At 42.7% G+C, this 24,699-nt stretch overlaps 1 protein-coding gene across 4 annotated transcripts in view; it reads left to right on the plus strand.

Annotated features, from left to right (window-relative positions):
* Positions 1-24,699, plus strand: part of VPS53 (VPS53 subunit of GARP complex) — an 89,819-nt gene that overhangs the window by 56,469 nt on the left and 8,651 nt on the right. For 2 of the 4 annotated variants that reach the window (XM_073315574.1, XM_073315575.1), the window contains 6 exons: positions 671-913; positions 2,628-2,775; positions 3,876-3,958; positions 8,106-8,184; positions 13,147-13,295; positions 19,274-19,343. In XM_073315574.1, the coding sequence (XP_073171675.1) occupies positions 671-913; positions 2,628-2,775; positions 3,876-3,958; positions 8,106-8,184; positions 13,147-13,295; positions 19,274-19,343 (772 nt within the window). The remainder of the gene's footprint in view (positions 1-670; positions 914-2,627; positions 2,776-3,875; positions 3,959-8,105; positions 8,185-13,146; positions 13,296-19,273; positions 19,344-24,699) is intronic. The other 2 variants (XM_073315577.1, XM_073315576.1) reach the window with 2 other exon arrangements.

The raw sequence follows: 24,699 nt of genomic DNA on the forward strand, positions 1-24,699 counted from the left end.
CCCTGTAGCAATTACAGTTAGCGAAGAGCGGATTAACTCTGGTGCTCCGCAGCTCAACGGGGGCAGCAAAAAGTGCCATGCTTGCATACAATAAGTAGTCAGTGATTAAAAAGAGCTTGAATAAAAAACACACTTTCATGTGGTGTTAATAATTGTTGTCTATTAATAAAGCTTCTTTAAAGGATTTGTGTTTTCTGCACAACCAACGGAAACCATGAAACAACAAATGGCACCAATGCTGTACCATTCTGAGCTCGTCCCTTTAAACCAGCATGTTCTCCATGCCCTGATTTGGAGGAGGCTGAGCTGTGCAATACAACTGTTACTTCAACTGGTGCCAGGAATGAAACTTGAGCATAGTCTTTATGCACTTGCATTTAATATGCTGAACCTGGTCCTGGCAGGGTTTGTAATATTTTATATGTCTGGAGAACCAATTGAAGCTGCCATTAAAATTCTGAGTACACAAGGTCATTATTCTTCTGCCCTATTCTTTGTTGTTGAACAAGCTTTGTGCTGAATGGGTGGGGATAGGAGAGGTCTAAAGCATCTGTCTGCTAAGATTTGAATTCACTTGATTGGTATCATACGACAAGACATCTGGTTTTAAGCATATCTTTTTATTTTTTTACCACCATATTAAAATCTCTCTTTATTTTCCTTGCATTAGAAATCTTGGCGAGCTGATTGACAGATTTGTTGCTGATTTCAAAGCTCAAGGGCCTCCCAAGCCAAATGTGGATGAAGGGGGAGCTGTCCTGCCCAGCTGTGCTGACCTCTTTGTCTATTACAAGAAGTGCATGGTGCAGTGTTCGCAGCTCAGCACTGGTGAACCCATGATAGCATTGACCACCATATTTCAGAAGTACCTCCGGGAATATGCCTGGAAAATTCTCTCTGGAAACCTGCCCAAGTAAGTTTAGTTTCCCAAATGCTAGGCCACAGTCTGGGGATACCGTGTGGGAAGAGATGTGTTGTGATGATAACTGGTTAATAAATCAACACTTGTGAATACCAGCATTGCACTTTCAAAGGAAGCGCGTAGCTGTGATATGACTCCCATACGTAAATACAAAGTACTGTTATATTGAATTGAGAGACAGCAGGAGGGCAAACAGAAGAGCTAGCACTGGGATTTTCAGGAGAGTCTCTGGGAGTTAGGACCCTCTCCCATTGTAATTCAGTGGGAGTCGGATACCGTGCCAAGAACAATAAACACTTGAGATTTGACTTTCAGAACTGCTTGTGCACAGCTACCCCAATGGCCGATTCAGGCCCCAATTTTCCACTGCCCTACACCTTGTGTCACATGCAAAATGAGTGTGAAACTACCAGATAGGAAGAGAAGCATTTAACACCAAGAGGCCAAGATGTAAGGTAGTGAAGAGTCAGGCCCCTTCACGTTGGGTGGTTGTATACGCAAAAGCCCTGACATACACATCTGTGCTAATTACACATGCAAATTAGAAGCAAAGTTGTGCAAGCACAGTTTTGAAAATCAGGGCAATCAAGTTGATACTGATGTGATTCATATAATAACGAGTAATAAACGTAATTTCGTTATAGGGTTCTGAAGTGTCTTGATTGGAAATATTTTAGGTAGGGGGGGTGTATGTGTGTGTACACACAGACATAATTAATTGAACTAAGCTCTGTTAAACATATGTCAATCCAGTGAAGTCATTGAAGTCATGGATTTACACTAGAGTAAATAAGAGTGAGAATTGTCCAAGTGAATTCACTGGGAAATCGTCAATGCTAGTTACAGATAATGTATGCATACAGCTATTTGGTATATCCAGGCTGTCACCCTTTCTAAATCTGTGAGCTGCAAAGTGAATTTCTGAAACCAGCTAAAATGTTTTACATATGGTAGTGGGGTTACATTTAAAAAAATGGAGAGATGAATTTAACGTGTGTTCTCCAGCAGACCTCAGTTGCATTCTTTGAACATATGACTTTTTGTGCTCTATTTCTGCTGTCCAAGATAAATATCACTGTCCTATCCTTTTTTTTTAAAAAGGATTTGGATTATAGAGTTGAAATAGGCAGGGAATTTCCTGACTCCCAACTGTTCTGATCCTTTGATTAACTGCTGTGTATCAACAAATCAGTAGAAAATACAGGAGATAATCTCCGTATGCTATTTACTGTCCTTTTAGTTACCACAGTATTTGAAAGGACTGCTAAACTCTGAGATATATGTTGAAATGTATTTAGTGATCAGATAATAAATAGCTTATTACCATGTTGCATTATAGCTACTGAGATCTTCCTATAGCCATTAAGCAGAGTATTGGAGCAGTTGACAACCAAGACAGGGTTAGCCATGAAATGTGTATTAAATTTTGGTTAAGGTCTAATACACTGGAATGGGCTGGATTTTCCATCACCAGAAGTCATGAAATAAAAACTGATCTCTTTCTATAAGATTCCCTTTTGCTGAAACAGAAGGGATGGGCTTGGTGTCGATATTATTGGGTGAGATTCTTTGGCCTGTTTTATGCAGGAGGTCAGACTTGTTTCTCCTGGCCTTAAAATCTATAAATAGTGCATATGGTGATGTGTGTACGTGTACCAGAAAGCACAGTTGATGGTTGAGCCTCACAATTTTTGTCTTCCCCCAGAACAACAAGCAGCAGTGGTGGACTGACCATCACCAGCCTGCTGAAAGAAAAGGAGGGCTCAGAAGTGGCTAAGTTTACTGTAGAAGAACTCTGTCTCATCTGTAGCATCCTGAGCACGGCAGAGTACTGCTTGGCAACAACCCAGCAGGTGAACTTCCCTCTGCAATAACCTGTGATATTGTATCCCATCCACCACACGATTATGCCATGGCAAATCAGACAATGAAGTACTGCACCTTGGTCCTCAGCTGCACTAAGTAATAGCTTGTAATATTTAATTTTAAAATTAAAGGTTGCTACTCATCTAATTAAAAAAGTCAGACAGGTTCTGTGCTGAAATTGGCGTAGTAATTTCTGCTGTGCATAATGCTGGGTTAAGTATGGAAACTAGAACGTTAATTAAAACCATATTTCAAAGACAAGCGAGCGTTGATTTTGCTGCCCTCGCTCTATCAGAACAGTTTTGTGTCTTAAACTCTAACTGGTATCTCACTTTTGGGTAGTGTTCTTTCATGCTTGATACATCAACTGCTTTAATCCAAGAGAGGGTGAATCATCAAAATCCTTTCTTCCATTATCCTTCAAGTCTTAACTTAATGTAGGACCAGGAATGTGGTTTATCATCTCACCGAGTGCCAGGGCACAGTGAAAAGAGGGGACACACAATGTTTCCCTCAGGCGCCTCCATCATTGTGGTTAACTCGACATTTAACATGCTCTCAGAATGTCTTAGCTTAGTGGATGCCCTGTGTTAGCCTCCATCTTGGCCAATCCAGTGCGGGTTCAACCGGGGACCTTCACACCAAAAACCATGAGTTGCTACTGCTTTAGCTAAAGAACCAAGCTGCTCTAGCTGGAGCTGTAGACTCATAGCCTCTGCACATCTGGCACAAATGGGGACCTGTAACGCATATTCATCAGTGGGTTACACACCTGGTTTAGGTGAGTTAGTACCCTAGTACATTGTCATGTTAGATTTGTGTGCATTACTGGGCCAGAAACTCTGCTTTTACAGCCTTGAAAGTCAGTTGCTTCAAGGACACACCACCATTGTGTCTAGAGGTTCTGACAGACAGGAAATTTCTATTCTGGATACTATTACCCACTAAGGAAATCTCAGACAGGTTGCAATAGTCTAGGACCATTTCCTGATTTAACAAGCTGGCTTTTCCAGGAGTTTAGGCAGCTAAGTTATCAATTTAGGTAGAAATCTGATGTCTGTCTGTTACTCATTTTGTCCCCTGACAGCTTGAAGAAAAGCTCAAAGAAAAAGTGGATGCAAGTCTCATGGAACGAATCAACCTGACAGGAGAGATGGATACATTCAGCATGTATGTCCAGCAGGGCATCTTTCCATAATACTGGCAAATGTCATAGCTGATCTGTTCAGTGATGTAGGCCAGGCCAGTACTAGCAGAACGGCTGGTAGATGTAGGATATAAACTGGTAATGCCATGATGCTTAAGTCTAGAAGTAGGCTTCTTTTCACAGGTGAAAAAACAGTCTCTCTCCTGGACAGCCCAAGAACACGAGTGGTATCGACCATCGATGTAGTTGTTCCCCATCATTATGGCCAAAGGAACAAAAAGACTGAGAAAGGAAAGGAAATAGTGAGTTCCCATCTGGAATAACATTTGCATTTTGGTAGCTGTCTGAGATTCCTGTTACATTTCAAGAAGGAAGCCATCCTGATACCTTCTTCCTACAGTAATTTCCCAGTGTAAATCAGCAGTATTTTCATTATTATCAAACACCATTTCATGTGGCATAAAATGATCGGTCCAAGATGCAAGATCCTTGCATTTAAAAAATGTAATTGAGGGGGAAATTGTGATCATACATTAAAATGATTTTTATCCCATGTTAATAAGAAGACCATTGCTGGCACCTTCCATCAGAGGACCTCAAAGTTCTCTCCAACCATCTAGCCTATGAGGGCTATCCCCATCTTATCTTTCAGGTGAGGAACCCGAGACACAGAGTGATTAATTGGCTTGCCCAGGGTCACACACACAGTCCTTGGCAAAGCTAGGAACAGAACCCAGTTATCCTGACTCTCTGATCTGTCACAGAACCACTGTTCCTTGAAATCCTAATTGAACAAGTGTTTAATCAAATTGTACACTCTTACTGGTGCTTCTTGCCAGTCCTGGAGCTAAGATTTAGTAAAGATAACAAGCCCATGTTGATCTGCTGCTACCAGCAAGGCTGTTTTAAAAGCTTTTTCCTGTTGGCTCCAGCTAAGACTATTCCTCCTCTCTTGCTGTAATGGGCAGGATGACAAACAAAATGCCCACGCAGGATTTTCACACTCTAGGGCTCCTCTTGCTTCTCCAGCCTGGTTTCCTTCTGACCTAATCAAATTCCCTTTCTCTGTGTTATCTCTCAAATCCTAACTAAGAAGAGCGAATCCCTCGCCTACAGCTGAAACACCAAAGCAAATTAGCCTGGAAGTGGGAATGTAATTTGCCATTCTGCTGTGTGGTACAATTCTTCCAATAAGGGCAATGGGACAGTGCGTGCTGCATTCTGCCATGACCTGCTCTTATGAGCCAGCTATTTTGTGTCGCCTTTCAGTTGTGGTTGTCTCACTTAGTGGCTAATGAGATGAGGTTTTGGAAGTTGTTTTGACATACTGTTCACACATCTGCCATTTTACATGCTTTAAAGTTAGACCTTCAGGGCTGATGTGTCTCATAGCAGAGGCTTTTAAAGACCTTTAAATCAGAGTAGCACTTTGGCCAGTGTCCTGTCGGTGGAGGACATGCCTCTGAACCTCATTTTGATATAGACATTTTTCTTTAAACAATAAACAAGTCCGTTCTACTGGGATCTGGTGCTTAGTTGTACCCAGGAGTAAATAAAGCCATAAAATGTTGCTGATAACACACCCCGCCCACTGTTTTACTGAACAAGTCATTAGGCCCAGCAGCTGTTTTTTTTCCCTTCTCTTTGTAATTGCACAAGAGAAGGCAAAAATCACTGGAATGCATGTAAAGAATTTGTATTAGCAATTAGCTGGGGAAGTGTTTGGCTGTGCAGGTCGTTTAGGAAATGACAGGAGCATAACGAACAGTCTTCTTGAGGCAAACTTGGAGGCTAAATTGAATTGTGGTCTGAACATGGAACCAAGAAACTCTTAGGTTCTCACCCCAGCTCTGCCGCTCCTTTGCTGTGTGATTCTGGGCAAGTCACTTCAGGATGGATTTCTAAAGGGTTTGTCCTGATCCTAGTGAGAGGGTATCTAGTTTGAACTTCCTTGCCTCCTTGGAAAAGGCCGGCCTTGGTGTCCCCATCCCTCGGTTTTGCCATCTGTAAAACAGGGAGTATAGATGCCTTTCTCACAGGGGTGCTGTGGATGAATTGGTTAGTTTGTAAAGGGCTGTAAGCTCCTCAGGGGACAGCCCATCTGCGTCTATGGATTGTTTGTACGGCCCCGAGTTCCGCAAGGCCCCAGTTCCGATCAGGGATTCTGAGCACGGCTGTCATGCAGCACTCTGCGTTTGGTGCTGCTCGGTGCGCGCGGTGCCGTAAGTCAGGCACTGCTGCAATCCCGTTGTCCTGTAAACCACTCAGGCTGATCTTTAAAACTCGATTTTTTTCCCCCCAACTTACTGTCTGCCGCTCCTTACAGCAGACTCCGTGGCTGGTGACGAAGCCCTAGGTAGACTACGAACATATGGAAGCCAGTCGCGAGCTGCTTGCCTTCTGTCGGAATGGTCATGTTCCATTTTGGTGCTAAACCACAACTATTTCCCTACATCTCGCTGACAGCAGACGTCCTGTAGAACTCAGACATACCCAAGCAGCCCAGTTCTCTCCATCCCAGCTATCTTGGTATTGCTTGAGCTTGGGTAGTTTCCTTAGGGAGCAAATCATGTGGCACCAACCAGATGGCAGAGAGGCACAGCGGCCAAGTAGTCATGGGCACAAGTGTTTTCGTTTTAGTGCAAATGCCACATCATTTATTTTAAAGACAACAGGCGCTTCATCTCTAATATTTTTCAGGCTTGTTTTTGACAGGCTTGCCTGTCAAGGTCACTTTTTAGAAACAAATCCTGTATTGGACAGGAGCACTCTTTCTATTTAGGGCACTGCTCCTGTCTTCATGTGCTTTGAGCTCTACTGGAGAGATTTGACAGCTTGCATGTGCGTTTGTGTGTGTAAGGGGGAACAATGCAGAGTGAATTGGTAGCTGGTTGATGGTGTCCATCTATGTCAATAACTGCATTTAAATGTCTAAAAGAAAATTCCAACCCTTGAGCTGGTAAGGTGCAGAGCAGCATCTACAGAATTTTACTTATGGTGAGGGTGGGAAAGAAAGTAGAAATCAGGGTTTGTTACACACTCAGCAAGTTCTGACTAGGCCAGCATCATTTGCAAGGCAAATAGCAAAACATGATCATGGAAAATTAAGAGATCATTCATGAAAGGCTTGAGGCTTGTACTGAGGTTAAAATCTGTTTATTTAGTGGGAAGGTGATTTGCCTTGTATACCTCCTAGCAAAAGCCTGCAGTAAAGGCACTGCTGGGTCACACGTCCATGGGGATGATCCAAGATACAGAAGATGAACATACATTATTCTTTCACTGTTGTTTTAGGTTAAGCCCTACAGGCCTATGATTTTTAAGTCCAAACTTTAGTGTAATGGGATCAAAAATGGCTCTTAAGAAATATTAGTAATTTTTTTTTTAAAGACCATGGTTTAGCATGTCCTATCATTCTGGAGAAACGAGAACAATGGACTGGTGCTAGACATGCTATAAATGGCCCATCTACTGTCGCCCCGGCAAAAGGAAGACAGACATTCAGAACTCATCCAGATGCACAGTCTTAGCTGCACTGTTTAAAAGCCTTATTGTAAGGTTCTTTGGTTAATATGTGAACAACAAAATATCAAGTGGAAACCATCCCAGTGCATGGTGTAGAACTGCGTATTGGAAATGAAATTTTAATTTTAAAAAGACCAGATGAAGTTTGGAAACAGAATCACAAACAGGCTTCAGGGGTGAGCTCTGCCCCCAGTGCCGGACGGTTTGGTCATTGGGTGTGGTCCATGTACATAGGTGCTGGAACTAGGAGTGCTGGGGTTTCTCACGCACCCCCTGGCTTGAAGTGGTTTCCATCATGTATAGGGTTTTCATTTTTAATCACTCTCAGCACCCCCACTATACAAATTGTTCCAGCAACGCTGCCCATGTAAGTGATTTGACACATTACTGGGATCTTATTCCCCCTCTGTATGTCAAGGCATGGTGAAAGGCGGTCTCTGTCTAGATTATATCACATCTGCTAGCTCCCTTGTAAATGGCATGCAATATTTCCTGGGTTCTGAGAAATAAAAATTCTAACTGTGTATCTCTTCACAATTCAGTACAAATGTCACCTATGTTTTTTCTCCTTTTAACATTAAGAGAAGTCAGTTTTGGCACTGGGTTGCTGAGTACTATCATAATGCCTGTACTTGATTTTTGCAGTGTGATCTCAAACAGCATACAGCTGTTAGTGCAGGACTTGGATGCAGCCTGTGACCCGGCCCTTACTGCTATGAGCAAGGTAGGTTTTTAAAAGAGGTAGCCTTAAGTCATGCTTTGGAGCTGTTGCTCAGTGACACTGTTCAATTTCACTCTGGATGTTTCCTTTGCCCCATTCGGAGAGTAACTTTGTGGTGCCGGCTTGGTTTTTTAAAGCTGCCACCGCTTTTTAGCTCAAGTTGTGCTTCATTTCCAGACTAACTTTTGTGTGACTCCAGTAAGAGCTTCCGTTTGCTCACAGCTAAGCAAGCCACATGAGCAATAGAACGCTGTCAGTGAATATTCATCCCTGTCCTTCCTTTTAGCTCTCAATGCTTGTGGGAATCTTTGAGATTGGCAGAAATCTGATTAGCTCTAAATGCCATTTGCACTGTGTGTCACTTTCCTCTCCACACCCTCTGTCTAGGAGCTTCACCAAGCCTTTTCTAATGCTGGCCTGTGAATTGTCTGTCTGGAGGTACCCAAAGGGCAGTATAGGGCTGGGTTGTGCCTTGTCACTTCTCTGATGCTCCCAGTGGCATGTGGCACTGTGACTAGAGAGGCCAGAAGCCCGACCTTTCTTTCTGAGTCACCAGCTCTTTTGGGTTATGTGGCAGTTGCATTGTTCTCCTTTGCTCATCAGCTGAAACGTAGAGCTGTGTTTGTCTTGCTACGGTGTTGTGAAAAGCCCAGGTTGCTTTAGGCAGAGGTGAGGACGATGAAAGTAGATTGAACTATGGGTTGGGTTTTCTCTCAGTTAGAAATATTAAGCATAGGTCTCCATTTTGTAGCATCGACTTACTTCCCAACTGCCATAAGTTTTAATAGCACTCTGGTTCGTGATGTATTCCAGCTGCAACTACCCTCCACCCCCATGTTAGAGTGTGAGTTGGAATGCAGCTGCTAACAGAATTTGTACATGTCCCAAGTGGAAAGAGAATTTTTCCAGGAAAACAGCACTATGTGGGGGAGGGGATTAGCACTTCAGGTGTTGCTTATGTGCTCTGTCAGACCCATAGGTGCTCCTACCCCCACTATGACAGTTCGTCCGAATCCCTGAGCTTGGGTTGTTTATACCATAGCAAAACCACAGGACTGGGAAAGCAGCAGCTGGTCGGCCATTTATTTTTGTCTTTGGAACACCAGCAAAATGAAATCCATGTGATGGGAATGATTGGATATAAACAAGCTAAGCGCTGCAAAACTTGCTAAGTAAATACTTGTCGTTTGCACACCCATTCCTCCATTTGCAGCAGGCAGGCAGTTGCTTGTATGCGAGTTTCACTGGAATTTTGAAAGAGCTGGATTTGATGTACGATTTGTTTGTTTTTGTTTTTTTTACTTTCTCAAGACCTATTTATTACCTTTCCAGCTGAATAACAAAGATGTTAACATTTGGAAGAGTAAAATTTCATTCTGTTTTGGAGGGATGAAGGATGTGCCTATGAATCCACTCTTATTTTCCTATAATATGAATACATGTCTGTTCCAGAGCCATTGCTCTTCCTTCGTTCAGATCTTTTACTGTAGATAAACCCTCCGAAATCTGTGAGGCGGACTATTCTGGGTTCTTTTTAATTCTGAAAAATGGCTGTTTTCTTGGGAAAGAATTTGTTAGAAATAGAAGTGAATTATGAAATACCCAAGCATTGAAGCATATCTTGGCTTCATTATTCGTAGAGAGATTTCACACGGAAAATAAATAATGTGAATATCCATGTCAGACAAAAGTGGTCCTGGTTTTTCTTTTATCTTAAGTATTTTGGGCAAATCTTAAGTGAAGATAGGACTCCACCTTCCAAAATATGTATCATCTTTGCATCTAAGTAGGTAGTTAGTTACTTTTAATAACTGCTTCCATAGCTATTGTGGGACACCACTTGCGTTTTATGATGATTTCTCCTGGCCCTTCAGTTTTAGAGGTGGTATTTATAAGTGGAATGCTCCAAGTGTATGTGGTGCTGCAGAAAGGCATAAAGACAGCACTTTCCAAGAGCTTAATCTGCCTTGGATAAAAAAGATACACTGGACTAACAGTTAAATAGCAAGAATGTGTAGACACACCAATGGAAGGCAGTCCTTTGGGAGAGTTCAGGCCAGAAGTGGGTTTGAAGGAGGAGAGGGAAGTTGTTGGCTGCAGTTGGATTTGGAAGGCTCTTTAGGTGCAGAAGTAGCATGAAAAGATGTAAAGAGAGTGAGAAAGAGATAAAAGTAGTTTGGGGACAGGCTTAGGAGTATAAGGAACATATGGGGCTGGGTGGTATGGAGAGATTTATTGTATCAACCAGAAACAATGTGATGGTAGGTACCTTAGATCAGTTAGACAAGGTGTCTCTGCTCCAATGGCTGATGGCCTCATTGTGAAAGCTGAAAAGTAGATGGGAAACAGTCTTGAAAGTGAGGATAAGAAACTTGACTTGGATGCAGAAAATGAGAAGAGACTCAGTGAGACTTCAAATAGGGAGTGACCTGTGTGAGGAGTTGGAGAGACCCTTTGCCCAAGGGTATGTGCATGTGTCTGCATCGAATATACACTGAACTAAGACTCCTAATACACATCTGCCAGCGGAAAAGTTGCATACAGCGGAAAAGGTGTGATTTGTAGTGCTGACATAATTCACAAAGCTGAACGTTTCTCAGTAAAAGGAACAAAACTTGCAAAATAAACACTGTTGCAATGAAGTGACCACGTGGCTGTAACATGAACTGCCTTCATTGGAACATTTGTTACAAATTTATATAATAAAAAGCAAGGACTTCTGCAGCTCTAGTTGCATAGAAAACCACCCGAGTTTTGCTAGCGGGATTTTTTTTAAGGATCCTTTCAGAACCCCTCAGCACAGTACGTTTTTATCCGTGCAATTCTCAGTTGCTCTTTCCTTATTCTCACATTGTCACATTTCCTCTCTCTCACACATATGAGGTGAGACCTTATATTTTTGGTTGGTTATGTACAATACCAGTCAAAAACTATCTGGGGATATCCCAAGACAAACACAAATGGAAAAAACACTTGAGTCCTGAAGAGTAAATTTAAAATGACAGGAGAAAAGTTACCCTTTACCAGAAAAATTGGGTTCATATTTCTTTGGATGACTTTTCAGTATGTGTGCACACTATTCCTTTCGTTACAGCTACTGTTGTCCTATTGAAAATTGCGTGCACCCAGCTAATTTTTAATTTACATTTTTATAAGATTGGTAATCAGAATTGCTTTAGGAATGAAACCCAGCAAAACAAATTGTCTACAGCAGGGGGGAAAAGTGTTGCACTATCGGTAAGCAATACTCTGATGGTTTTTCTAGATGTGCTTTGTATATCCTGACCATGCGTTCATTTTAAATTACCATCGGTGGGGAAGCTGTGGTGCTGGGAATGTGTGAAAGTGTGGCAAGGAAACCGTTACGAGGTGTATTTCTTCAGATGTGGTGGTTGCTGTGAGCAGCTGAAGAGCAGCTGGACTAGTCTGAACAATCCCTCCAATGGGAGGTTGGCAGAGTAAGAGTTATAAACTATTGAACAGGCAGTGAGAAAAATGTCCCTCTTACCGACTGAGTGCATGTGTGTTTCTCTTCAGTTTTGTTAACGAAAAAGGCTTTGTATGGGACGTATATAGACTCTTCCACTAGACACTGGAGATTTGGCTGCTCTAACCCACTAAGTCACCTATGCCCCTCATCATTTGCATGGAGCTGAATCTGGAAAGTCATATGGAACAAAGCATCTGTAATAAGATTAAAAATAGCAGGGACGCCATACACACAGATCTGGGGCTTAGGCAAGCAAGTGTGAAGGTAGATCCTATGCAAACGCATCCCTCAAAGGAAACAAAAATAGTTGTATCTTTCTTCCCCCCCCAAACTACGTGCAGTTTTCCATCCTGATTTTCTGTTGTTCTGGTCATTCATAATTCATCTTAATGGCTTCCTTGAACGTTAGGGCTGCAGTGCTAACTGGTTACCTGGAACCATAATGCAACATGGAATCATGAGTGCTTACTGTTACTCATTAAATGTGCATGTTCGGTAAGAGCACTAAGCGGCACTCTCGGGACGGTCTTACTCCACAGGGGAAATTGCTGTGAACAAAGATGTCTTTCCAGGGACCTCAAGACCTCAGCTGTTCACTTCGTTTCAGAAGGTTTCTGCTGTATGTTTTGAACATTGTCAAAGCAGTCACACGTCTTTCTTACTAAAGGCAGCTATTCAGTTGTACTTCTACTGAAGGTATAGGAAAATGAGAAGGGGGATGGAGTCATTATTCTTTTGCTGGTGTATAGTTTTATATGTGCATTTCGGATGAGCTGGAGTCTTGCATTCTAGCCTTCCACACCAGTAACATTATGAGGTTTGCTGTCAGCTGAGCTCATGTGGAATGTTTGAGTTGCACTGGTTTTTTTATCTCTTTTCCATCTAGCTGTCCTCAGCCTAACCCGTGTTAATGTTCCTGTTTCGATACAGATGTCAAGCCTTTTTCCAATCTTGCAGTCAATTTCTTAAAGGGCCAGAATCAGGATTTATGGGAGCTGTTGAAAAGAAACTTTCAAACAGGCTGGAGTGTCCCCCTGACTTACACCAAAAGCTGTTTATCCCTGTGCTCTACCCATGTACATGTGCACACCCTTCCACCACCCATAAGCATTGGTACATATTCCCACCTCAACTCTGTATTTTGATACATTAGGGCCATTCTAGCTCTTCTTTCTTCACGTCTTCTCTATTGTTCAATGGGCTCCATGGTTCTTAGACCACTAATAACTGTAATTTGATGAGAAAACAGGTCTCAGTTTCTCTGCCAGGGATTTGGTCATCAGTCAGCTGACACAGAGGGCTGCCTGGTTAAAGAATTATGATGACTTTTTCCTGGAGACTCTCTACAGATCTTTGTAAAGGCTGGATTGGAAAAAGCCAGTGCTCACTTCAGTACTCTACACTGCTGTGTATTTTTACATTGTCTAAAGCCTAATGAAGTAAGAGGTCTTTTTTTTCTTCCCCCGCTCCTGCAGATGCAGTGGCAGAATGTGGAGCATGTTGGTGACCAGAGTCCTTATGTCACGTCTGTTATCCTTCATATTAAGCAGAATGTTCCCATCATCCATGACAATCTGGCCTCCACGAGAAAATACTTCACTCAGTTCTGTATTAAATTTGCCAAGTAAGTCACTGCCTGTCCCAGGGTTCTCTGGTAATTCTGCTTGTTGCTAGTCTGGTTATGTACCTGCGTTTTAGTACATTATATCAGTGACTTTTGACATATAGGTCAAGAGCTTCCCAAGTCTAGAGGAATGGGGTCACCTGCAGCTGTCAGTGAGATTGTGAGGTGCTTCCATTCCTTGTCTTGAGTGTCCTGCTGAAGCAAATTTGCTCAGTCGTCTGCACTGGTTCCTTCGCACATGCCCGGACCAGCCCGTAAACTATTTTAATGATCGTTGGAGAACCGCTTTCTAAGTGCAGAGGTTTCTGGGGTGGGCCTCTGCAAAAGACCCGTTCTGAGTGTCTGAATGTGGAGTCCCAGTGCAGAAGAGGTTGACCATCAGCATTTGGTGGATATTTAAAAGCTTTCAGCACTTCAGCTTCGTTATGGGAATCTCTTTTTTCCTTGGTATAAACCTGTACCAGCTCCCAACTCTCATGACAATTCTTCTTCTCCTTCTAATAACACATTTTTTAAACAATCAGCAGGCTGTGAAGCTGCATTTAACTAGAAGTAAATACACAGTGCACAATCCTCCTAGAGCTGCTTATTTGTGTAAAGACAGTGATCAATACGGACTGGAAATGTACTCCAGGTATGTGGAGCCATTGTGATGATCTGCTTCCTGGCCTGTCAGTGTTAAACAGGTTAATAGTGGTTGTGGGATGCAGAGAATAAGGCTGGCTTTTTTGGAGTTAGGGGCCCAGCTCCCACTGATTTTCATTGCAGTTGAGTGCCCACCTCTCTTAGACCCCCCCCCCCTTAAAATCCTAGCTTCTGAGTCTTTAGAGCCCTGTTTCTTAGAGCCAAATTACCTTTGAAGGGATTATGGGCAATTTCTTTTAAACTCCCTTTTCTTCGACGAGACCAATCAAACACTGCAGGCCTATGACCCAGGAAAAAGCTGTTAAAGGCCGTGGTAGCTACAGCTACTGGCTGTCGAGTTCTGCATGGCCAGCCCAGCAGAAGGCGTGAGCGGGGAACACTGCACGTGCCATATTTCATACTTAAAAATACCTAAACATTTAATTCAGTTCTAATAAGCTAATCTCTCCAAAGTAAATTGTACAGACTTGCAGTTACTGTGTGGCTGTGAGAATCAGAGCTTCGGTTTCTACTTCAGCAGAAAAGGATGTAGTGGGATGTCTTGAGAGCCATAAGTTTCTGTAGCAGGGCGGATGGCCTGAGAGTTGCACTCCCTTTTCTGTCTCTGGGTGCTCAGTAGTTTGCATTAAGGAGCAGTTACTGATAAATCATATTATGATACTGCCCATAATCACTGTTCGACACGCTGTCTCTGAAAATTTATTGCGCATAAGCCTCCTATGTGGTTACACTTGAATTTTATATAGCTATCATGGTGATAAATGAAAAATCCATTTACTCAGCTGTTCACGGCACAGTCTTAATACCTTGGCTTAGTTGCCTCCCTTTAAACTTTATTGCTAAGCACATACCAAGTGAATTGTGGATAAAGCACCCAGCTCTCCCATCTGGGATGAGTTCAAATCTAAGCTGGAATGAGTGAGTGGTTCAAAGTTTGTTCCTTGGTAGACCTTAGAAAACAGCAAAACTACCACTCAAAAGACCTCTGAATACAACTGTGGACCTGCTCCAATGTCTCTTTAAGTTGAGAGAAAGTTCTGTTGTCTTCACTGGGCTCTGGATCAAGCCCTATATGTGAGAATTCAGCTTCTTCCGTACTCCTGATGATGTTGATTTTGCCAGTATTTACATTTGAAGTCTTTTGTAAGACTTGCTTCTAAACAGAACCAGTACACTAGTTAATGATACCTTGATCTTTCTCAGCACCCATGTGACGTTTTAATACCTATCCATATCTGGGTGTCTTTAAGACTCTCAATCCATAGAGTATTAATGTTATAGGCTCGTCTGTCTAGTAGACATTGTACCTTTTTATGCGCTACACAATGCTGAAAATCCTGTTTGCATTTTGTGTGTGAACATCTGTATCTTTTTGCACCGGCAGCAACTTCTTAAATCTAATTGTATTGCACTAGGGCTGGTTTTGAGTTACAGGACCACAAGGGAGAGAGAGTTTCTAAAGCTGTTAAACTTAAAACCAGCTGAAGAAATTTGAACCAAATTTGGAGGAAGAAAATTCCTCACCAGGGACCTGAAGTGTCTTTCAGTGTATGCCATTTTTTCCCTTTTGGACCAAGACACTCACGCTCCCTAGACTGGTGTAGTAGAAATTCAAGATGACATTTAAGAGCAACACAAATGAACCCCTCTCTTACATTCTTAATGGTACCTAACTCACTTCCCTATTAAATAAAAAATATAGCACATCTGTATGGACATTTGCTCAACCTACCTTTGGAAGTTGCAAGGAGATTGGAACTGAGGAACAGGGGGGATAGAAACCCTGGCATGTGGTAAGGCTTTTAAAGGTAATCCTCTTTTCCTCTGCCCCAGATTGGCTCTGTGTTAGCTAAGTACAGTAGAATGTTGTGGATAATTAGAGTGCAAATTTAACTAATGACTTGGAGGGACTTTGATCAGGCATTCAGTGAGCAGAATTATGTGAAAGAAGATTGTGACATTCAGGCAGCATATGCTAGTGTTGAAGCAGCCTGGAGTAAATCTTGTTGATTCGGAGAGAGCGGCTGATCTGAACTTCAGAAGGTTATTTAAACCTAAGTGATTCTCTATTGCTAGTGACTCAAGAACAGCTGGATGCTTTGAACAACATTCTGTAGCAGGTCGTCATCTCTAAAACAAATGTACTGTGGTTGCATCTCTCTGTCTGTCTTGCTTAGTGAGGTACTGTGTTTAATGCATTATCAGTGCAAGGGATTAGGAAAGCACAAGCTTGGCAAAGCTTCTCCTATTGGATGGGAGCCTTTCAAGTGCTGTGGTTTCTGTTTTCAGGCTCCTAATCTGTCTTGCTCTGCTTTATTATTACCTTGGGGACTAGTCTGCTTGTACAAAGTGTTTTGGATATGATTTTACAGCTCAAACTGTAAATGAGTTGTGGCATTAAAATGTAGATCTCTGAGTACAGTGGAGCACATTTTTCAAAGTGCTTAAACCATGAGGAGAGAATATATAGTAGAATAAATATATATTCCTCTTATCGGGACTGCCTACACGTGCTGTGGGGGAGTCGGGCTTTGGAGCTAACTTTAGGAATTGTGCTGTCTAGGTCTTCGGAGACAAGAAGCTCAGATGAGCTGAGATTCTCAGTCATGCTGTAGCACTCTTGATGGCCTCTGCCAGCCAACACATGGAAGAGGGGTAGTGTCATTCATCTTGCCCACCCTGCTGGACATTCCAGTTAGACAGGGCATAATATAACGTAACAGGCAGCATCCGGGATGGAAAGGTCACTCCCTCCTCCGTTCTGTGCTCGTTGCGGGGAGAGCAGGTGGCCGTTCTCTGACACCTTGAAATTTTCACACTAAGCAAAGCTTCCCCTGTTGAAGATTTTGGCTGGACAACTCAAAGGGGGAATCCTTGGCTCATGTGAATGCGGATTCCCTACCTGAAATGCTGCAGAATTAAGCAATGTTACTGTCTCCCATATGCAATGTGGAAGTATTAGCACCAGACCTGCCCTTGGGTTAGACCTACATGTGAGATCAAAGATGCACGTAATCTTGCACGCTCCTCCATTTGCAGTGAACTGCTGCAGCCAGAACTTCTACTGATTGTCCGTTTTATAGGCTCACATAAACTCCAGCTGTTCTTGGCTCTCTCTAATTGGCCTTTGGGATTTATTTATACACCTGAAAAATAGACTTATGAGACAGATAACTTTCATCTTTGCCTTAATGCTTTCCTGCAGTAGAAGCTCGTGTTTGTTTTCCTACTGTTGTTTATGCTGTGTTGCCAAGGCTAGTTTCTCATGTGGCCAGACTGAAAGCCATTTGGGGGCAGCCCTGGAGCTTGTTCTCAGTAATGATTTTAAAATTGTTCCCCATTGAGGCTCCCCTCCCATCCAGGCAAAGATTATTCATTGTGAGAGGCCACGGCCATGAAAAGAGAGAGGAGAAAATTCTTCTGTTGAAAAAGCTTCTTGCCTTCAGTTTTTTTGCTCATTTAATGAGTGCTTTGCATGGGCTGCAGACATGTACCTTGTGTCATTCTGACCTGAGTGAGGGCAAGAAGAAATTACCTGGTGAGAATAACTGGTGGCAGGACAAAGAGGGTCTTGGCCAGGCTGCTTCCTTCGCGGGATGGAAATAAATAGCTTGACAGATGCAAAGGGAAAACCAAACTGAATTCCAGTCACTGCAGTAAGTGGAGCTTTCTGCAAGGGGAAAGAAAACAGACCAACTCAAACAAAATACAGGACTGAGCCATTAAAGTCTAAACCTGTCGCTGGGTCCCAGACATGGGACCGGAAACATGAGACATGCAAGTGTTCAGCCAAATGGAGGCCAGGTGAAGGAAGCCAAGTAAATTACAAATGAGCGAATAAGAGGAAAAGGGGACGTTAATGATGTGGTCCTACCAAGCTGCTCATCGGGGTCTAGATAACTTCCTTTTGCTTGTGCTAGCCACTCTCCTTGAGTTTGGCTACTGAATGCATCTAGTGCGGCCCTTTGGTTTTATTGGTGAATATTGTGGGCCTGAGTCCGATTTGCTTTAAGGCCCCTTTACATCACTCTGGCAGTGTAAAGGGGCCTTAATGAGGGTGTTACTGCCGGGGTAGTGTAACTGGGTGGTGTCCTGTGTAGCTTGGCCTTTTTGATCGTCAACATGTGTAAAATTCAGACATGCATAAAATACTGAAATATAGACATAATATGTCTTTTGTGTGTGTTTTATTTTTGATACACTGTGGCATAGACACTATAATACCTTAACCATGTCTTTTGGACTGAAGGGTCAATCAGTGAGATCCCACCTAAGCAAACGTTTGAGAACAGCTTTTTTCACCCGCGAAACATATACCCAGATGTAGCCCTTTGTCAGCGTAGGGAGGGGCCCTAGAATAACCATCCACCTGCTGGGAGACCATCCCTGGGAGCATGGGGCTTCAAAGGGTGCCAGATTGACAAGGAAAACACATTTAACATTGATAAGACTTCCCTTCTCAAGGAGGGGAGAGGAGAGAAGCTCTTTTTCCATTATAAAAATCACCCCCCCCCCCCCAAAAAAAAAACTTAAAATCAAGAAAAAACAGAAACCTAACCCAGAAAATCTACGTTCTATCATGTATTGTTCCATTGTTCCGGGTGGGCTTGTGTTTAAGCACTGAACTGAGATTCAGAAGATCTGGATTCAGTTCCCAGCTCTGCTAAAGACTGACCATGTGACACAAACTCTGGCAGCTTCCTTTCCCTAGCTGTAAAATGTGATAGTAAAGCTGCCTTTCTTCCCACCTTTTGTCTTACCTGCGTGGACTGTAAGGTCTTTAGAACAGGGATTTTCTCTTACTCTGTGTGTGTGTGTGTGTGTGTGTGTATGTATATACACACAGCACCTCACACAGTGGACCTCTGATCTTGGTGGGAATCTCACGGTACTTCTGTAATACTTATTTTTATGTAAATAGTATTTCTATATCCTGTACAGAATAGGTTCTTGTTATAAAGATGTTTCCACTCCATGAACAGTTATTGTCCCGGTGTTTTGATGTTTATTGTGTAGTATGATAACTTACTTAACTGATACTTCAACTGACACTATAATATATTGCTCCATTTTTACAGAAATACTTACATATAACATGTACTTGGCCTCCAGATTAACTTTTAGATCAGCATGGTTAAAGAAAAAGAACTCTACTTAACCTATTTGTATATTTAAAAAAATACTGTATGCTCAGAATCCATTTGAGAGCTGTATGCACTTGCAGTACCATAATGGAAACCCTGATTTATTTTGCACAGGGTTCGCTTAAGATTTTATGTGACTCTGAATATTGAAATTCAAATATGTAATTTTGGTACTCTTCTTCTCCGCAGCTCCTTCATTCCCAAGTTCATCAACCATCTGTTCAAGTGCAAACCGATTAGCATGGTGGGGGCAGAACAGGTGAGAAAAATTAATTACATCCTGCTGTAGAGCTCTCAGCTTCCTAGTGTCTGTGTCAAATTGCACCAAACTAGGGCATTTGTTGCTAAAGAAGTGGGGTGTTGCGGGTGATACATTGTCTGAATTTCAATATAAGTAAGTGTTCAATGGTGATTTTACGACTTTCTGATCAGTGATGTCATGATACATTTTGGGGAGTGGGATACGAAAGATTGCCATGCGCTGGTAGGCAGTGTGGTCTAGGGTTAGATCAGGGAAGAGTTCAGGTTCCCGGATTTTGTTTCCAACTCTGCTGCTGCCTCATTGAATGACTTGGGACAAAGTCCCTTCATTTCTCTGGACCTAAGATTATCCTTGCATAAAATGAGGATAGTGAAGCTTACAGTACCTGCCTCACGGTGCTGTAATGAGATTTAATGCTCCTAAAGAGCCTGGTGAAAAGCACGCGCGATGAGTGAAATGTTATTTATGGCTAAAGTACTGTAGGCAGTACAGATCTCCTCATGGGAAATAAAGGTAGTTTGTGTGTCTAGGATCCTCCCTGGGTAACCCACCCAACCTCCCACAACCACATATTGTGCTGTCCACCTGCAGTCCTGTGAACACAACCAGAGGATGCTCTGTGATTAGCCCACATCATCAGAAGGCTTGGTGCAGAGCCATCCCTGGATAGCTGTACCAGATGTGCCCCCATGCCTCCAAACTTGGTCCAACACAGTGCTTAAATGGTGCAGAGGGCCCTGTGCAATGGTGAATTTCATCTATTATTCATATAAATGTCTGATCTTGAAAAAGGAATTGATGCAGAAGGCGCCAGGTGGCAGTTCAACTGTAAATGAGTTGGCTGCTGTGGCTTTTCCAAATCCAGTCATTTAAAGCCTGAAAAGCAGCGTAAGAGCAGCCACAGTGGGAGGGCAAAGCTGTTTGCATAGCAAATAGTCTAGAGAGGTGCCAATGCACATTGGTTTGTCAACCTGGAAAAGGAAGCTCAGCTGCAAACATTGCCTCCTTGATGGTGAGAATTCTGAGCAGGTCCTGACATTGCCTCCAACTCAATGCCAGCAGCTCAGTTCTGAATGATTGCCCTTGCCTCGTAGTGCTCAGTAATCAGTCAATATCCATAGCAGTCGTATATCCATAGCATTCGTATTAGTTTTTGTTCCTGGTCCCCAGACATGGCCATGGCAAACAAACCATGAAGATGATTGGTTAGGAATGTTGGATTTTCATTTGGTTGTTGCTTTTCTAAGTGCTAGAAGATTTGTAATGATGCAAACATCTTCTGGAGAGTGGCTCTCTTGGTTTCTTTTATTACCGAAATGCAGAGTCTGTCAGGTTTTTAAGTTCATCGTCTTTTGAGAGAGAAATCGAATCATGATAACATGGCTGGATTCATAACAGGGAAAATATTGTGTGACTTTGTAAAGTTATTTTAGTTAGTCGGTAGAACCTGATTTCTTGAGAACAAGAAGTTTCATTTAATCTTAACTAGAGAGAGAGGGGTGTGTTGATGGTGTTCAGAACAGTTCCTGAGAGACTAGCTAATGTTAAAGGAAAAGGAGGCCGTTTTTATAGTAGCCGCCCTGGCTTTTGAAGCTTCTCAGGTGCACAGCCCCTGACCTGTGTAGGTGTCTGTATTTAGTAGTGGGAGCTGAGGCATGGGGGAATGTTTCACAGTGAAACGTCCAGGCAACACCCTCCAAGTGGCTTTTAAATAATGTAAAAGTTGTAACCCAATCCAGCAGAAGCCTTGGACTCCTGAGTTACAGCTAGAATGAACCCTGTTCTACCAAGGTGCTGAGATCAGTTGCTGATGAACGTGCTGTAATAATAGTAAGATTAAGAAAAATAATGGAAGTGTGAGAGAAAGAAGTTTCTGTCTTTCCTTGGCTTTGTTAGTTTGTTTCCCAGCTAATGTTTTGTTCAAACAGGATGTTAGAATGTGGATTGTGTAGATCCTTGTTTGTATTTCCTTTTATAGCAGTTTGGGGAACAAAATGCTGCACAAAAGCGTGGATTGCTGCAGTAGACCATGACTGACTTTGGAGCTGTGAACGACTTATTGTGAATGTAGTTTAAAGAAAAAATAGCATCCTTTATAGGGCCTGGGGCTAAGAGGTGTAGCTCCCAGCGGTGCCATTTGTGGTTTTTTACAGGTGCTTGCAGCATTCTTTCCAGTTTTTTGCAGCATTTCTCCATCCTGCATACCTGAGCTTGCCATGGAAATTCCAGCTGCACGCATAAGTTAGTGTTCATCTGATGGGTCTTGGCTTTTTATGAAGCTTTTAAACAGGCAGGTGGAGGCCTGACACTGGTCTGGTGGCTCAAGATGGATGAATGCAGCCGTGAGTCAGCGAGAAGGTCTGGTTGGGAAGGGTTTAGGGAAAAGAAGATTGAGGAGTCCTTTTAGATGTTATGGGGCCTGTGATGGGGGAGTGAGACTGAGAGGAAGAGTCTGTGGATAAGGGAGGAAGTTCAAGAGTTCTGGGTGGAGAAAGGAATTGGAAGAGAAATAATATTTGTCAGGATGTGACTTTGAATGCCTCGATTTTGAGTGCACCGCCTTTAAAAGGTCCTAATTTTCAGAAAATACTGAACTCCCACTTGCTGAAAATTAGGCCCAGTTAAAATGTCTCAGTTTGGACATCCAAAATCTAAGGCACTCAAACTCACTAGTGGGTTTTAAAAATCCTGACCTTACTCTTAATCCATGTGCTTCTAAAACCAGTAAATGTCTGTCTGGTTTGTTTGTTTGTTTTTTTAACTCTTGTGTAATTAAAAGCAGCCAAACTGTTGTTTTTTTGTTTTTTTGTTTTTTTTTAAGGCTGAGAATTTGTGCCAAGGTACAGCCCAAAGCAAATTTGTTTGCATGAATTCGTAACCTACTTTTGTACAGGTTTTATAATGAAAATGCTCAGTGTTGTACATCCCATGGGCTGTGAGTGTGTCTCATCTCAAGCGTAAGTAAAGTGGCGGTCCTGCTGAGGATTCTGATAGGAAATCTGGTGACAATCAGAGATCTCATGGCAGTTTTGTCAGGAGTTGATGTTAAGCCATGTGTCCTGGCTAATTTCCAGTGTGGGCAATTATATTCTGCCTCCTGCAGTTCCTCTTGTATTTCCAGATGGATATGATACTTCTCTCTTTAAAAAACACTCTGGTGTGGTGGTGCTGATACAGAATGGCTGCTGAATGGAGCTTGGCAAACCCTTTGGGGTGTTGCTGGATGAAAAATGCTGTGGCACTTATAAAATGCCTTTCATCTCAGGATCTCTATGTGCTTTACAAACCATTTCAGCCGCACCACAATATTCTCAGTTTTAGAGATGGGGAAACCAAAGCACTGAAGTGGTTTGTCTAAGGTCACACAGTGGGGCCAATGGCAGGCTCAGGACTAGAACTCTGAGCTCCTGACTCCCAGTTCTTTGTCTCCTTTCTTTTCTGTATCTTCCCTAGATAGCCCCAAAATTAACAGACAGCAAATAGCAGCCTTAAGAAAGCAAGTGGTTTTGTCAATATCTTTGACATATACTGAAACAGTGAACTTTGATACGTAGCCATGTATCAGGGAATGCAAATGACTGGACACATCGGGAGAGTTTGCATTATCTTTGCATTCGGGGTGCAGGTGCTGGGTCTGTCGCCTCAGCTTTTCTATCTTCATACACCTGTCTGGTGGCTGGGACACCACTGCTCTTTGTTTGAAGACGTGGCTTGAATGGGACAGGCTTTCAGATGGGAGAACAGTGAACTTTTGATGGATGTCTTCAAAGCTGCCGGCTGCCAAGGAGTCAGAATCTCTGAGCAACAGGCTTTTGCGAAATGGAACAGGATCTTTCTTTAAAAAATAAAAAGATGTTGCTGTGTTTGTGTAAAGACTGAACTCCTGCTGCTTTCCCGAATAGAAAGCAAGTGGCTGAAGTACAATTCCTAGTTATCTTGTATAATAAACATCATTAGAGACTCCAGGTTGTCACTGGAGCTTTTCTGAATGACCATGTGGTTAAAGTGATTAGCCCATTACCAGCAGTGCATTTGTGTGTTTAATTATTAGGGTAATGGAATAACTTGTCCATTTCAGCTCTCTGATCGCTGTGTTGTCTAATGCAAACTGAACAGTGCAGGTCTGTTAGGCTTTGATCTATACCCTGAATCCATTTCATTCTGAGTGATGCTTGTTCTCTTGGGGCTGGATTGACAAAGATGGATAGGCACTTAGTGAGATTTCCCAAAGCACGTGCGTGTGGTAGGTGACTAACTCCTATTGATTTTCAATGGCAGTCAGGTGCCTAACTGCTCTAGGCACTTTTGAAAATCCCACTAAGCCCCTATCTGCATCATTAGTTGTCTAAAGACCTTTGTAAATCTGGCCCCTGGTGCAAACGTTACCATAATAGTGCTGCTTTTTACTGCCACTGCTGATCTCTGAAGGGAGTTTCTCAGCTATTTAACAGCAGTTGTATTCAAATCCAGGCACCAGTACCATGTTTGTGAACATGTTTTTTTTTTATTATATGGAATCCTGTCCCCACTGAACTGAGACCATCAATTCATCTCTCACACGCCTTGAGACAGCCATCGTAGAGTGTCCCTTTTTTAATCTGGTCCACATTTGAGCTGGTGAACTTGCCATGGCCACTCCCTTTGGAATCAATATCCCAAGTATATTAACTAACGTCCAATAGCCTTCATATGTTAACTAAATTCTGTGTGCTTAGGACCATAACACAAACGTCCTTAACTATTGTGGGGATTTTTGCAGCACTGGTAAGGTTGTGGGGAGCCCACTTCCGCCTGATTCTAGCCCCTTTGCAGGAATGAGCTGTGGATCTGAATACCCAGAGTGTTTCCTGTCCCATGTTAACCAATCAAATTGTGCTCCACTTCTGGTTAAGCAAAAATACAGCCCAAATGACTCAGGTCTCTGCTCCGCGGCTGGTCTCCATCCTGCTTTCTAATTCGGACCTGAAGGATTTATGGTAATTAAGCTCTGGCTGAGGGCACCTTTTCCAGTTTAGCTATTGCTGAGCAGCAGCCCTTTTCCCATTATGCTGCCTGAAGTGTTGGTAGAGGCCAGTTTAGTGAAAGTTCACATGCACTGTACGGAGAGTGACACTGAGTCAGTGAGTGCAGCACGTTAGGTGGGTAGCTGTCAGTATAGGTACTGTTCTGTAGTTTTACTAGTGTTTGAGTGAATGCAGAACAATGGATAGCATTGGAGGTTGGGAGGCAAAGGGATCAAGGTGTTACTGAGTTGGTCTTAGGAACGAGTTAACATTCCAGTTTACAAATGGGTGACATGCTGTGAGCCAGATCCTGAGCTGGCGTAAATCACCATGGCTCCATTAAGGTCAGG

Source organism: Lepidochelys kempii, chromosome 17 (assembly GCF_965140265.1).
Source record: "Lepidochelys kempii isolate rLepKem1 chromosome 17, rLepKem1.hap2, whole genome shotgun sequence".
Classification (NCBI taxonomy): Eukaryota; Metazoa; Chordata; order Testudines; family Cheloniidae; genus Lepidochelys; species Lepidochelys kempii.